General features: G+C 40.8%; 1 protein-coding gene across 3 annotated transcripts in view; it reads right to left on the bottom strand.

Annotated features, from left to right (window-relative positions):
* LOC122555241 (immunoglobulin-like domain-containing receptor 2) overlaps positions 1 to 15632 on the bottom strand; it is a 140659-nt gene that overhangs the window by 112393 nt on the left and 12634 nt on the right. Inside the window, exons 1-2 of one of the 3 annotated variants that reach the window (XM_043701023.1) lie at positions 13254 to 13414; positions 12418 to 12587 (exon numbers count right to left, since the gene is read on the bottom strand). The exons of 1 other annotated variant lie outside the window; for it this stretch is intronic. In XM_043701023.1, the coding sequence (XP_043556958.1) occupies positions 12418 to 12466 (49 nt within the window). In that variant the 5' untranslated portion in view covers positions 12467 to 12587; positions 13254 to 13414. Of the gene's footprint in view, positions 1 to 12417; positions 12805 to 13253; positions 13415 to 15632 lie in introns of those variants that run through there. One more of the 3 variants, XM_043701024.1, reaches the window with a different exon arrangement.

The raw sequence follows: 15632 nt of genomic DNA, 5'->3' as shown, positions 1-15632 counted from the left end.
GGGGCATGGATAGGATAAATAGACAAAGTCTTTTCCCTAGGGTCAGGGAGTCCAGAACTAGAGGACATAGGTTTAGGGTGAGAGGGGAAAGATATAAACGAGACATAAAGATATAAACGAGATATAAAGGGGCAACTTTTTCACGCAGAGGGTGGTACGTGTATGGAATGAGCTGCCAGAGGATGTGGTGGAGGCTGGTACAATTGCAACATTTAAGAGGCATTTGGATGGGTATATGAATAGGAAGGGTTTGGAGGGATATGGGCCAGGTGCTGGCAGTTGGGACTATTTTGGGTTGGGTTATCTGGTTGGCATGGACGGGTTGGAACAAAGGGTCTGTTTCCGTGCTGTACATCTCTATGACTCTAAGATGTGATGCCAATTAAGCATATTGTTTTGTCCTAAGTGGTGTCAAACTTCGAGTGTTGTTGGAGCTGTACCCATATGGGCAAGTGGGGAGTATTCCATTACACTCCTGACTTGTGCCTTGTAAATGGTAGACAAGCTTTTGGGGGTGTGGGGGTGGGGAGGTGGCAGGGGAAATGAGGTGAGTTACTCACTACAAGATTCCCAGCTTGTTACTTTCTCTTGTAACCGCAGCATTTATATGGCTAGTTCAGTTCATTAACTGGTCAATAGTAGTGCCAGGACGTTAATAGTGAGGGATTCAATGATGGTAATGCCACAGAATGACAAGGGATGGTGGTTAGATAGTCTCTTAATAGAGATACTTATTGCCTGGCATTTGTATGGCACACATGTTACTTGCCACTTTTCAACACAAGACTGGATATTGTCTAGGTATTGTTGCCATTCGACATTGACTACAAAATCTGGGGAGTCACAAGTGGTGCTGAACATCAACAAACATCCTCACTTCTGACCTTATGATGGAGGGAAAGTACTTGAGGAAATAAGCCGAAGATGTTTAGACCTAGGACACTACCCTGAGGAACTCCTCCAGTGATGTTCTGGAGCTGAAATGACCAACATCCAGAAATCACAACTTTTGTGTAAGATATGCCTCTAACCAATGGAGTTTCCTCCCTGATTCCCATTAAATCTAGTTTGCAGGGCTCCTTTGATGCTGCATTTATCAAATGTGGCTTTGATGTCAAAGGCAGTCACTCTCACCCTGCCTCTGGAGTTCAGCTCTTTTGTCTGTTTGAACCAAAATGATAATAAGGTCAGGAACTAAGTGTCACTGGCAGAACCCAAACTGAGTATCAGTGAGCAGATTATTGCTAACTAAGTATTGTTAAACAGCACTGTTGATGACTTCTTCCCCTTCTGTGAGAAACAAGGTATAAATAAAGTTAAAGAGAAACATGCATGTACAAACTGGTGTACTGTACATGGCTGTAAAAAGTCCTTATGTTGTTCTCAGACTATTTCTTTTCAAGTGAGGGCTATATAATAGAATATATTTAAATCAAGTGAGGAAATGATTGACTGAATAACGTGTGATTAACTCAGTGTCTGTCTGCAGATGCTGCCTTATCTGATGAATATTTCCACCATCAGCAGTAATTCACTTGTAAATTAACTATTCACTTCCCATCATTTATTCAAATCCTTTTTCTTCTTAGACACTTTCTCAGGATTGAGGATGACTTGTTTGCACACTGGTTTAAATGGATTCTGAGGTGACTGACCAGTCCAATGTGCAATCTTCAAACTGCCCCTGTAGTTCCTGGTGGTTACAGGCTGGGTGTTTGGCAGTAAAAGTGCTGACAGCAAAATGTCACCCTGATACATCTTCAAGGTATTCAATGTTAACTTCTTATTGCTTGAAAGATTAGGTAGTTGGAGTTTTGTGCATTCCCAGTGAGGTTTGATTTCACCTCTGCATGTTCTCAAAGTTTCTCAAAGTGCCTTCCTGATGAGTTTTTCCATTTTTGTCAGTCACAAGCCAGGGACTCAATTGTATCAGCAGGGGCATTTTACTTCTTCAGGGATGCTTTAAAGATATCCCTAAAGTCTTTCTGTTGTTCACATCTGAGTCTCCTGACATAAAGTAGTACCAAGTAGAGCAGAAGAGGACAATGTTGCAGCAAAATTAACATTGACTATCTCAAAGACCCTATCAGAGTGGCTTTTTTCTGTCACACCTCACCATCAAGGTCTGGTGGAAATGGACTCTTGGCATTGCTTTATACATTCATGTCACTCAACTGAGATGAAGAGCACATGCAGGTTGGATGTCCAGGTTGCTGGGATGTTGACTATATTCAAGAAGAAGTCCAATTGTAGTAGCTGAGTATTAAACAAGTGATAAATAAATATTTTTAGAAAGACGGGAAATACTGACAAGGAAAAATTTTTAGAAAGACGGGAAATACTGACAAGGAAAAGGTTTTAATTTGCAATGTAGAAAAATGAAGTTAACAAAAGCACCTTGTCATGTAACAGGGTGAGTTTGTGTAGAGGATGTGGCCAGGTCAGATCAATGTATTGGTTCACAATTATTTTCTCTTGTTGAGGCCTAACATATGAAGTGCACTTTGCGTGTGCTTCACCCATCCAAGACTCAGACAATAGGATTAGACCAGGAAAATTAGCATCATTAATCTTTCTGATTATTCCCTAGTGAGGTCACTAGAACTCAATGTTTCAATGCAGAGAAAGGATTTTTGGAGTTACTCATATTTATTTTTAAACGCTTGCGATACAGTTCGAATAGTTAAACTCCTACTCCTTGAGTGGGAGTGTTGTTTCTGGAAATTGTCTGAGGTAGATCACTCCAGGAGTAAAATAGTTCAAATCTGCTGAATGTTTTTGGCAGTTTGGAAATATAGATGTAAACTTAGAGTTACAGTTACTTAAACAACACAAATGTGTTTGGGATTTCAGATTATATTTTCATTGTCAAGACTTCATGTCATGAATGTGCTGAGTTTGTTGATAATGCTGAAAAGGACTATACATTATGAAAATAATGAGAGTATAACATTTCAATTAGGGAAAAGATGTCACAGGAAATAAAAAAAAATGGACAGACAGCTAATCCATATAATAGATTAATATTAATAGGAACAGATTCTCTCTGAATGTTCTTCCCCCATCTCCTACTGCATATAGTTGCTTAGCATCAGCATTTACAAACTTGTGATAGATTAAAAGTTGGTGCCACAAAACAGTGCTATGGAGGAGTACCACATTCTTCCGGTGTCACATTTGTTTTTAGTAACAGCTCCCTGTCATGCTCTTTCTTATCAATTTCAGCATTAATAGTTTTGCTTCTTTAAGTAAAGCATTATTGTATGTATAGGAATTCAAGATTTGAAGGAGTGTGCATGGTTACTGTCCTTGATTGACTCAGTAGGGGTGTGTGACAGAAGCCCAGTGTGAACCCTATGTTGGATTCTTCTGCCTCCACAAAATCCCACTACTTGCTGTACTGTGTGGGTTTTGTTTTCTGATGCACTGCACCTGCACACTGCCTCAAAAGAACAGGTATGAATTTAAAGATAATAATAGGGATGGTCCAGAACGTAAATGCTTTACTTGGTATGCATTGAATTATACAGATCAAGAAGGTTGCAGTGTTATTCCTTGGTTTTTGCTCAGACAGGCAACAGTAGAAATGTTAGGCCAGATTTTGCAATCAGTGGTAAACGGTGATAATGTGCTGAGGACATGGAAGCAAGGGAACTTGGGGAATGAATAGTGATATCTTGAAAAGAGTTCATATTACAGAAGAGAATTCTTAAAATGCAAAAACATAGATAAATCCCTGCAACTGGATCAGATGTTTCCCAGAACTTTATGGGAAGTTAGGGAAGAGATTGCTGGGCATCTTGCGGAGATATTTGTATCATGGACAGTCACGGGTGACGTGCCAGAAGACTGGATATTGACTGTTGTAGTCCCATTATTTCGGAAAGTCTGTTACAAAAAGCCAGGGAACTATAGACTGGTGAGCCTTACATCAGTGGTGGGTAAGTTATTGGAGAGGATTCTGAGGGACAGGATCTACATGAATTTGGAAAGGCAAGATTGATTAGGGATAGTCAACATGGTTTTGTGCATGGGAAATTATGTCTCATAAACTTGACTGAGGTTTTTGAAGAGGCAACAAAGATTGATGAAGGCATGGTGGTGGATATTGTCTGCATGGACATCAGCAAAACGTTTGACACGGTTTCGCAGGGTAGACTGGTAAGGTTACATCACATAGAATCCAGCAAGAACTAACTGATTGGATACAAAATTGGCTGGAAGGTAGGAGACAGAGAGTGGTGATAGAGGGTTTCTTTTTGGACTGGAGGCCTGTGACCAGTGGTGTGTCACAAGGATCGGTGCTGGATCCATTGCTTTTCATCATTTATATAAATGATTCGGATGTGAGTATTGGAAGTATGGTTAGTGAGTTTGCAGATGACACTAAAATAGGCAGTTAAGTGGACAGTGAAAAAGATTATCTCAGAGAATAAAGGAACCTTGGTCAGATGTGCAAATAGGCCGAGGACTGGTAGATGGGAGCTTAATTTAGATAATTAATGGTTGGCCCCTGGGGAGTGTTACTGTACAAAGAGACCTAGGGGTTCAGGTGCATATTTCCTTCAAAGTGGAGTCACAGGTAGACAGAGTAGTGAAGAAGGCATTTGGCATGCTTGCCTTCATTGGTCAGTGGAGTGAGTGTAGGGGTTGGGATGTCATGCTATGGCTGTATGGGAAATTGGTGAGGTCACTTCTATAATACAGTGTACAATTCTGGTCACCCTTCTATCGGAAGGATGTTGTGAAACTGGAGAATGCAGAAGAGATTTATAAAAATGTTGCAAGGACTGGCGGGTTTGGATAATAGGAAGAGGCTGAATAGGCTGGGACAGGTAGCACTGTGGAAGTGAGGAGGCTGCAGAAGGATTTAGACAGGTTAAGAGGGTGGTTAAAGAAGTAGCAGATGAAATACAACATGAGAAAGTGTGAGGTCCAGCACTTTGGTAGGAATGGGGAGAAAATCTGAAGTGCAAAGGGATTTGGAAGTTCTCATCCAGGATTGTCTTAAGGTAGACTTGCAGGTTGAATCAGTAGTTAGGAAAGCAAATACAATGTTGTCATTTATTTTGGGAGGACTAGAATATAAAAGCAGGGATGTACTTCTGAGGCTTTACAAGGCTGTTGTCAAACCACATTTAGAACACAGCAATTTTGGGCCCTATACCTCAAGAATGAGATAATGGCCATGGAGTGAGTCCAGAGGATGTTCACAAGAATGATCCCAGGAAAGAAATATATGAGGAATATTTGAGGATTCTGGGTCTATCATTGCTGGAATTTAGAAGGATAAAGGGGGATCTAATTGAAACTCAGGATACTGAATAACCTGGACAGAGTGGACGTTGCGAAGACGTTTCCAATAGCAGGAGAGACTAGTAACCTGAGAGCACAGCCTTAGAGTAAAGGAAAGACCCTTTAGATTAGATTACTTACAGTATGGAAACAGGCCCTTCGGCCCAACAAGTCCACACCGACCTTCCGAAGAGCAACCCACCCAGAACCATTCCCCTACATTTACCCCTTCACCTAACACTGCGGGCAATTTAGCACGGCCAATTCTCCTAACCTGCACATCTTTAGACTGTGGGAGGAAACCGGAGCACCCGGAGGAAACCCACGCAGACACGGGGAAAATGTACAAACTGCACATAGACAGTTGCCCAAGGCAGGAATTGAACCCGGGTCTCTGGCGCTGTGAGGCAGCAGTGCTAGCCACTGTGCCACCATGCCGCTGGAATAATCAGGTTATTGAATATATTTAAGAGAGAGGTAGATAGGTTCTTGATTGTCAAGGAGATCAAAGGTTACATGGAGAAAGTGGGAGAATGGGGTAGAGAAACATATCAGCCATGATTAAATGGTGGAGCAGACTCGATGGGCCGACTGGCCTATTTGCTCATATGTGGAGGGACGGCATGGTGGCTCAGTGGTTAGCACTGCTGTCTCTCAGCGCTAGAGACTTGGGTTCAATTCCAGTCTCGGGAACTGTCTGTTCTCTTCATGTCTGCGTGGGTTTCCTCCAGGTACTCTGGTTTCCTTCCACAGTCAAAAGATGTGCAAGGTAGGTGAATCGGCCATGCTAAATTACACATTGTGTTCAAGGACATGTAGGTTAGATGCATTAGTCAGGGGAAATGTAAAGTAATAGGGTTGGGCAATGGATCTGGGTAGGATACTCTTTGGAGCGTCAGTGTAGACTTGTTGGGCCAAATGGCCTGATTCCACATTGTACGGATTCTATGCAATGATTTATGGTCTTATAGAGATTTATAAAATCATGAGGGATGTGAATAGTCAAGGTCTTTTTTCTTCGGGTGGGGGAGTCCAAAACCAGAGGGCATAGGTTTAAGTTGAGAGGGGAAAGATTTAAAAAGGATTTATGGGTAAATTTTTCACGCAAAGGGTGGTATGTGTATGGTATGGAACAAACTGCCAGAGGAAGTGGTGGAGACAGGTTAATTACAACATTTATAAGCATCTGTATGAATACGTGAATAGGATGGGTTTAAAGGTACAGGATCAAATGCTGGCAAATGGGACTAAGTCAGATTGCGGCATCTGGTCGGCACAGGTGAGCTGGATGGATGGGTCTGTTTCAATGCAGTATGACTCTATGAATACGTGGGAATGGGTGACTGTGTTAAAAGTAACCCATGTCATAACATTGAATTTGCAGTTGAGTAGTACAATAAATTTAGAACATGATTCCATCTTTTCATTTTTTTTTCACCCACCCCTTGCCTGGTCCTGTTATGATATGTATTGCTTTTAGCACAGTCTGCCATTCCCATATACTCCTCAGCTCATTATCACATTAAATGGGTTGCATTCAGCATAGGTAACCCATTTTCTTACCCTTAGCTCTTCATTATCACCTTTTTTCTGTCATAGAGATATACAGCACAGAAACAGTCCCTTCAGTCCAACTCGTCCATGCTGATCAGATATAATAAACGAATCTAGTCCCATTTGCCAGCACTTGGCCCATATTCCTCTAAACCCTTCCTATTCATATACCTAAACAGATGCCTTTTAAATGTTGGAATTGCACCAGTCTCCACCACTTCCTCTGATAGCTCATTCCAAACACGCACCACCCTTTGTGTGAAGGTTGCCCCTTAGGTCCCTTTTAAATTTTTCTCCTCTCACCCTAAACTTTTGGTTCTGAACTCCCCCACCCCAGGGAAAAATCCTTGTCTATTCACTGTATCCATGTCCCTCATGATTTTATAAACCTCTGTAAAGATCACCCCTCAGCCTCTGATGCTCCAGGAAAAACAGCCCCAGCCTATTCAGTCTCTCCTTATAATTCAAACCCTCTAACCCTGGCAAAATCTTTGTAATCTTTCCTGAACCCTTTCAAGTTTCACAATATCCTTCCGATAGGAGGGAGACCAGAACTGCACACTATATTCCAAAAGTGGCCTAATCAATGTCCTGTACAGTCTCAACCTGATCTCCCAACTCCTATACTCAATGCTCTGACCAATAAAGGAAAGCACAGCAAATATCTTCTTCACTATCCTATCTACCGGTGACTCCACTTTCAAGGAACTATGAACCTGCACTTCAAGATCTCTTTGTTCAACAATGTTTCCCAGGACGTTACCATTAAGTGTATAAGTCCTGCCCTGCCTGGCTAATCAATCTCCTTATTTACCTATCCATTTTAATCTCTCTCTCTAGGTTCCATCTGCATCTTTGCACTCACCTCTCCCCACCATTCCTACCACCAACTTTGGCTTCAGCATAAATATCACTTTTTCCTCACTACTAACAGTTCCAATGAAGACATTATTAACTCTGTCACTAGACATTGTTAACTCTGCTTTCTCCCCACAGATGCTGCCAGACCTGTTGAGTTTCTCGAGCACTTTATGTTTTTTGTTACCTTTGAATGTTGGATCTTGTATCAAGATAATGTGATGTCCAAGCTTCTGGAATAGCAAAGTAACTTGCAAAGCATTTTGTGGATTTCCTTATTTAACCATTCATCTCCAGTCACCAGTTGATATTGTTCAATTTACACCTTAATAATATAGATTTTTTATTACTGCAAAATGCCAGTTTCAGTATGTTTATGCTGAATGTGAGGAACACTATTTGGGAAACTGTGTAATAACACTTAGTGCTATGATGTCCCCATTTAGTGAAAAGCCTGTTGACTCTCACAGTCAAGGTTCGCACATGAAAAATGAGACAAGAGGCAGTTCGTGCAGGAGTCTCCAACTGAGATAGTTAGTTCAGGACAGCAGAAAAGATATTGACGTTGGGGAACAAATTAATAAAATGAAAGTAAATGCATCTTTTCATCAAAAGATGAAACCATTTTTGATCCTTAAAGTCATAGAATGTTTACAGCACAGAAAGAGGTTACTCAGTACATCATGTCTGTGCCAACTGAAAAACAAAACATCCAGCTTATTTCCATTTTGCAGCATTTGCTCCATAGCCCAACAGGTTGCAGATCTTGAAGTACATACACAGTCACCTTTCATATGAATTGAGAATTTCTGCCTTGACCGCTATTTCAGGCATTGAATTCCAAACCCTTACCATTTTCTGGGTGTAAACAATTCTCCGCTACTCCTCTCTGATCTTTCCACCAATCACTAAGTCTATACTCATAATCACTGATCTCAATGCCAATGTAAATAGGACTTTCCCATTCACCCATACAGGACCCTCAAATTTGTACACCTCAATCAGTTAAATTCAATTGAAAGCTAGTGTCAGTAATGATAATCTTGAAACTATCATTGATTGTTAGTTAACTCTCAACCTGGTTCAGTAATGCCTTAACAGGTCCCTTAGTTCAAGGTAATAAATAAATAGGCAACAAATGCTGTCCTTGCCAGTGATGTCAATATCCCATGAAAGAATAAAGAAATATTAGGCATAGACCTTCACATTTCAGAAGCTAAAAACTAAACTTGAATATAATGAAAAGGGGAGCGTGAACAATATTCTAATGAAAATGTCACTGATAGTAAAATATATGAATTACTGTAGATGGATCGGCTAGCCACTTAAGTTTTCTCTGTCATTCAATAAAATCATGGTCGATTTGATTGCTGAACTTAAACATTGCTAAAAACAGTCAAGAACTTGAAGCTTTTTGTCTTGCACTCGTCTGAACTAGGACATAAGAAATAGACTTGAACAAATGGGCATTATGTCACACAGTATGAGAAGAGGGTGTTGATTGGTTAGGCCATGATTGGCATGGAGATGCAGCAAGAACAGTTAACTGTCAATCTTAACTCTCAGTGCAGGTAGATTACGATTGGTCAGGGTGTTGCCATGAGAATGGAGCAGAGACTTCTTGTCTCTCTTTTGGAAAAAAGTGTAATGTTTGTACAAATTTCTTTTGTCTACGTAAGTGTGCTTATATATGTAGCTTCTAGAATACACAAATGCAAGCCCAGATTTTAATTGAAGTCAAACTCCTCCCCCCGCCACCCCCCCTGCTGTGGCAGGATTCAAACCCATGTCCCCAGAACATTTCCTGGGTCTCTGGATTAACAGTCCAGTGATAATGCCACTCGGCCATCACCTAGCTCCCTGGACTGTAAGTCTAATTGATGATTTTAAATTGGTTTCTAGTGTAACTATTCACACAGTCAAGATTATTTATTACTTGATTTCCAATAGCAGAATCATTTCTGTTGGCTGTTATTTTCTACTGCATGCAAGCTTGGGATGGTTAAATTCAATTGGCATACTGCCAGCTGTGTAAATTGTATGTATGTAAGCTGCAGGTCCCAATGACTGCTGGTTGGTATGAAACAACACATCCCATTGACCATTCACAGCAGGTAGCATTCCAACTATGCTCAATCAATCTGACTTGCAAGCCTCAGAAATATACATCCATGATTAGAAATGATTCATTAAATAATCTGTGCTAAGATTTGCACCAAAAACCAAATTGAGATCATCAGCCTTTGAGCATGCTCAGAGTTACATGTATTAATAATCAGAGCCCTGTTTTATGTAAGCAAAATAAATTTGTATATACAATACATCTTTGTGAAAATAAAGGTTATAGAGTCAGCCAGTTGCTGCTGTTTTCCCATGGCAATGCCCTAACCAATCAGAATCTACCTACCTGGTCTGAGAATTAAGATTGACAGTAAACTGCTCTTGTTGCATCTCCATGCCAGTGATGGCCCAACCAATCCGCACCCTCGTCTTATTCTGTATAAAATTATGTCCTTTTGTTTGAGTATCTTTTTTCTGTCCTAGTTTTGATGAATACAAGATGAAAAGTTTCAATTTTTTATGTCCTCTTAATGTTTAAGATTGGATTACTTCACATTTCCACTTAACCTTGATAACATTGCACCCTCCACACACACACACACTTTTAAAAAAATATTCAAGGTTAGAGTTCAAAAAATTCAAAATCTTCTGTGAGAAAAGCATTTCTCCTCAAATGTATCTCAAATGGGAGAACCCTTATTTTTAAATTAATTCTACATTCTCCCATAAGTGGAAACATCCAATCCACATGCAACCCGCCAAGGACCCACAATATTTTGTATATTTCAACCGAGTCTCCTCTTCCTGTTCCAAACTTCAGCAGATAAAAGTCTAGCCTTCCAATCTTTCCTCACAAGACTGGCCTCCCATTTCAGCCTTAAGTCTGCTAAACTTTTTCTAACTTCTTCCAACACATGTATATCCGACATTATATAAAGAGACCAATGCAGGGCACAATAATCTAGGGGTGGTCTCACCAATGTTGTTTATAGCTGAAAGATAAATCACTTCTTTTGTATTCAATTCTCCTCACAATAAATGAAAGCAATTTATTAACTTTTTTAAAAAATGCTGTATCTGCATATTAAATTTTAGCACTAGTACATCCAAATTATTCCCCACCTCAGAGATCTGCAATCTCCCACTGTTCTGATAAATTTTTTTTGTTCCTCCTGCCAAAATGGACAATTTCACATCTTTCCACATTAAATTTAATTTGACAATTTTTTCCCCACTCACTTAACCTATCTATATCCCTTTGTAGTCTCTTTATGTCCTTTTTCATTTAATTGTTTCTTCCCAGCCTTGCTCTGTTCACTTTTCATACTGTCATTATGGCACAGAATGAGGCCATTCAGGTACTCCCTTTTTTTTGTTATTTTCACTTTCAGACAGCAGCTGACCTTATCCAGGCAAATCTTTTGTTTCTTTTCCCTCCCTTGTCCCAAAACCATTCCTTTGGCTGGAAGACCAGCTCTGCTGTCATTCAATTTCTCCTGACTTTCAACCTATCACAGAGGTTTCTTTTGTCCTTGTTCCACCCACTCCTTGCTCATAAACCTATTACATCTTCAACTTTTCCATTTCTGATAAAAAGCTCATTGACCTGAAACACTAACTGTGTTTTTCTCTCTCCATGTAAGTTGCTCTTCTCCTGGATTTACTGTTTCTATCTCGTATTTACGGCCAATGTGGTATTGTGCTTTTCATTCTTGTAACCAATTGTACTCATTGCAGTTCCACTTGCAGCCCATTCCAGCAGAAACTCCAGCAAAATACCAGTAGTCCTGCAAAAGCTTTGTTCCAATCAGTTATAAAGTTGAACAATATAACTGATCGGAGGCAATCACACGCATTTGTATAGCTTTATTTTAGATTTTTAAAAAATATGTTCTAAGACTATAATTGGAATTTTGAGTAAGAGAATGTACGTGCTAAAATCAGGCCTTGAGAACAAACACAGAATTTCGAGATGCGGGTTTTCATTATTCATGTTCAGTTGCAGTCTTCAGAATTTCTGATCCAAACGTATAATTAATTTGGGGAAAACAGGATTCATCTAGTACAATAGTCGCAATGCAAGTCTTTTCCATCTATGATTCAGTACATCGATCGTGTCTTAAGAATGGCATGAGTCACGTACTGAGTTTTAGAAAATAACACATTGTCTAGTATTCCGGTGATTAGGATTTCAAATCTTTTGTAGTCACTCACTGAAAAATGCCATTTAAAATATCTAAGATTTTTAATTTAAAATGAATGGTCCCTTTTTGCTGAAAATTGTAAGAAGCTATCAACTAGCATATTATGCTGCTCAAATATACATATTCAATCGGTCTTGGTACGTATAACGGTTTCGTTAGCTCTGGCAAAGGAATAACTTTGAAGCAAGTGTCGATCTTCAAATTAAATACTCGAGAGATAGTAGAGCATAGTAACAAGTTGAACAATCATTATTTAACGTAGGCAGGTAGAGAGAGGATTAACGGGTAAATTGTGAAACATCCCCAAAATAGCAGGTGATCTCAGACATAAGGTACGGAAGGAACGATAAACCCGTCGTTGGACAGCCATGTTCATTCATCGTTTTTTTTGCGGGAGCCAGCGGTACCATCGCATTTACTAAGTTAAACGTAGTTTAACTCTTACCTGCCAGGCAGATAATGGGCATCCACCATGAGAATCCAGAGACCCACATTTTCAGCGCCTTTCACATCCCAAATATTTTGTTAATACTCGATACAATTTAATCCCCGATGATGAATTAAATTCCGATTCCTCATTGTAATCTGTGTGTGTGTGCGTGTCCCTCTGTGAAACTGACAGACACAAAAGTATCAAGCAGGCTTTAACTGGCACCTGTTACTCATCTACCGTGGCGAGGGGTGGGGATTTCTATGCACCCTAAGACAGACAGACCAAAGGGTGGAACGTAGCCTTAACCATTCAAATAAACGCAAACTCGACTTTGAGTGTTTTTCAATCAGTTTACATATCGGCTTGAAACAATATCGAACACGTACATTCATTCCAAGTACTAAGGTCGAAAATCCCCCTCTCTGAGGATGGACCTTTCTGATCACATGGCTTCATTGATGCTGCTTTAGATTTTGCCGTAGCTGAAACTGACAGCATTACAAAAACATGCTCATAATCCAAGCATCCTTATTCTACTCATTTCTCAATTTTCATTTTTGTTACTGAACTGGTTAAAGCCACTGTTTTCTGTGGGGTTGTATTCGTATGTAATATATCTCAATTCTAATGAAAATGTACAAAGCGCAGACATCTCCGAATGTAATAAACGCTCCAATTGCTATGCAACCGCGTATGTACAAAGCCAGTTTGCCGGACGTTAATGAATTTAATTAAGAATGCCCGCTACACTATTCCCACCAGGAAATCCTGACAGTTCACAAACTGTTTTAAATTAAAATTTGTAACGCTCCACTTGTGTTTGCGATATATCTGTATGCACAACGTACAGTGTTACCCAATTTTACTGCAACAGCGCAACGAACTTGCGGCATTCAGACACATAATCCAGTAGACGATGATCAGAACTTACAACCTTGTCAGGAAAAAAATGGGACAATCATCCAGATTCTGAATGTTACATTCTAATCTACTGGGTTCCATAACAACAGAAACTTAAATACACACGAAGGGGTCATTTCCCTACCTTCACTCATCTATCCAGCCTCAAAAACCTCAACACTCACCACAGCCCCCTTTCTGAAATGTCGAATCAAGTAAAGACCCCTCTCCCCTCCCCACGCCTTTGCATGTCGACAGTTTTTGATGTGAACGTGCTCTTTACGCTACCAGTTCGGGTTTGACCTTACTCCTACTCTTTTTTTGTACTTTGTTCTGGCTCAGTGGTGCCATCGAACAAAGCCCACTGACCGACATTCAGTTCTGATTTCGTAAACGCCACTGGGCTCCAGACCACATCACTACCTGATTCAAATGTGTACGAAAGAGCTAAACGCTCAAGGACCGGTGAAAGTAGCTCTCCTTGACTGAGCAGAACTCTAAATAGCATTTGTAACACCGAAGTGTGGGAATGGTCAACTGAAATTAAATACTCTTCAGTGGTCGGAATGGTACCTGACACAAGAGGAAATAGACAATCAGTTGCTTGTCAATCACAGCAACCCAAGGACATTCTCCCTCCGACCAAACTGCTGCTTCATACAAGAGTTACATGAAGATCCTTTCCAATCACACCAAGATGAACGCAATCCAGTCTCATTAATGAAACTACCAAAACATCCAGGATATATATATATATATATATAGTGACCAAGAGCAGCATGAGGCAAACTTAAAATGGCGGGTCAAACTGATGAAGCGACAAAACGGGGCTACTTGCAAACCAGAGGCAAGATTAGAGTGGTGCTGGAAAAGCACAGTAGATCAGGCAGCATCCGAGGAGCAGGAAAATCGACGCTTTTGCTCGAAACTTCGATGTTCCTGCTCCTCCGATGCTGCCTGACCTGCCGTGCTTTTCCAGCACCACTCTAATCTTGACTCTGATCTCCAGCATCGGCAGCCCTCACATTCGCCTACTTGCAAACGAGTTTAAGTAGCAAATGATCCACAGTGCTAAGTGATTTCACAACCAATGGATCAGACCTCTCCTCTAGAGACCTGCCGCAATCAGTTATGATGGTGGTGGATAATTAACCAACTCACTGTAAGAGGGGGCACCACAACCATTGCCACCCCAAATGATGGAAGAGCTCAGTATTACAAAATGCTGACGTGTTTGCAACAATCATCAGCCAGCAGTGTCAAACAGATGATCCATCTCAGCTTCCTCCAGAGGTTCCTGCATTACAGAGTCCAGCCTTCAGACAATTTGATTCACTCTACATGACAGTACGATTTAAGGCACTGTTTACTGAAAAGGCTATGGGGTCTGACAAACATTCCATCAATAGTACTGAAAACTTGGGCTCCAGAGCTTGCTGCACCCCTCGCCAAGCTTTTCCAGTGCAGTTAGTACTGGCATCTACCTGACAATTGTCCAGGTATGTCCTGTATACAAAAAAGAAAACAAATCCAACAGTCAATTACCACCCCATCAGTCCACTCTCGATCATCAGTAAAATGATGGAAGGTGTCATCAACATTGCTATACGCAGCATCTGCTCAGTAAAAACCTGTTCACAGATGGCTAGTTTGGATTGTGCCAGAGCCAATCAGCTCTTGACTTCATTACAGTCTTGGTTCAAACATGAACAAAAGAGCTGGATTCCCACAGTGAGGTGAGAGTGACAGTCCTTGACCTTAAGGTCATATTTGTCCAATTTTGGCATCAAGGAGCCTTAGCAAAACTGAAGTCAATGGGAATTGGGGTAAACTCTCTAATGAGTAGTCATATCTGGCATGTAGGAAGATATCTATGGTTGTTGGAGGTTAGTTATCTCAGTTCAGAGACATCCCTGCAGGAGTTCCTCTGTGTAACGTCCTAGACACAACCATCTTCAACTCCAATATAAAGTCTGAAGTATGGATGCTCGCCAACATAGAGTCATAGAGATGTACAGCATGGAAAAAGACCCTTCGGTCCAACCCGTCCATGCCAACCAGATATCCCAACCCAATCTAGTCCCACCTGCCAGCACCTGGCCCGTATCCCTCCAAACCCTTCCTATTCATATACCCATCCAAATGCCTCTTAAATGTTGCAATTGTACCAGACTACACCACTTCCTCTGGCAGCTCATTCCATACACATACCACCCTCTGCGTGAAAAAGTTGCCCCTTAGGTCTCGTTTATATCTTTCCCCTCTCACCCTAAACCTATGCCCTCTAGTTCTGGACTCCCCAACCCCAGGGAAAAGACTTTGCCTAT

The sequence above is a fragment of the Chiloscyllium plagiosum genome, chromosome 12, assembly GCF_004010195.1.
Source record: "Chiloscyllium plagiosum isolate BGI_BamShark_2017 chromosome 12, ASM401019v2, whole genome shotgun sequence".
Classification (NCBI taxonomy): Eukaryota; Metazoa; Chordata; class Chondrichthyes; order Orectolobiformes; family Hemiscylliidae; genus Chiloscyllium; species Chiloscyllium plagiosum.
Note: the sequence above shows the minus strand (reverse complement) of the source record. Positions and strands in the feature narration are given on the sequence as shown.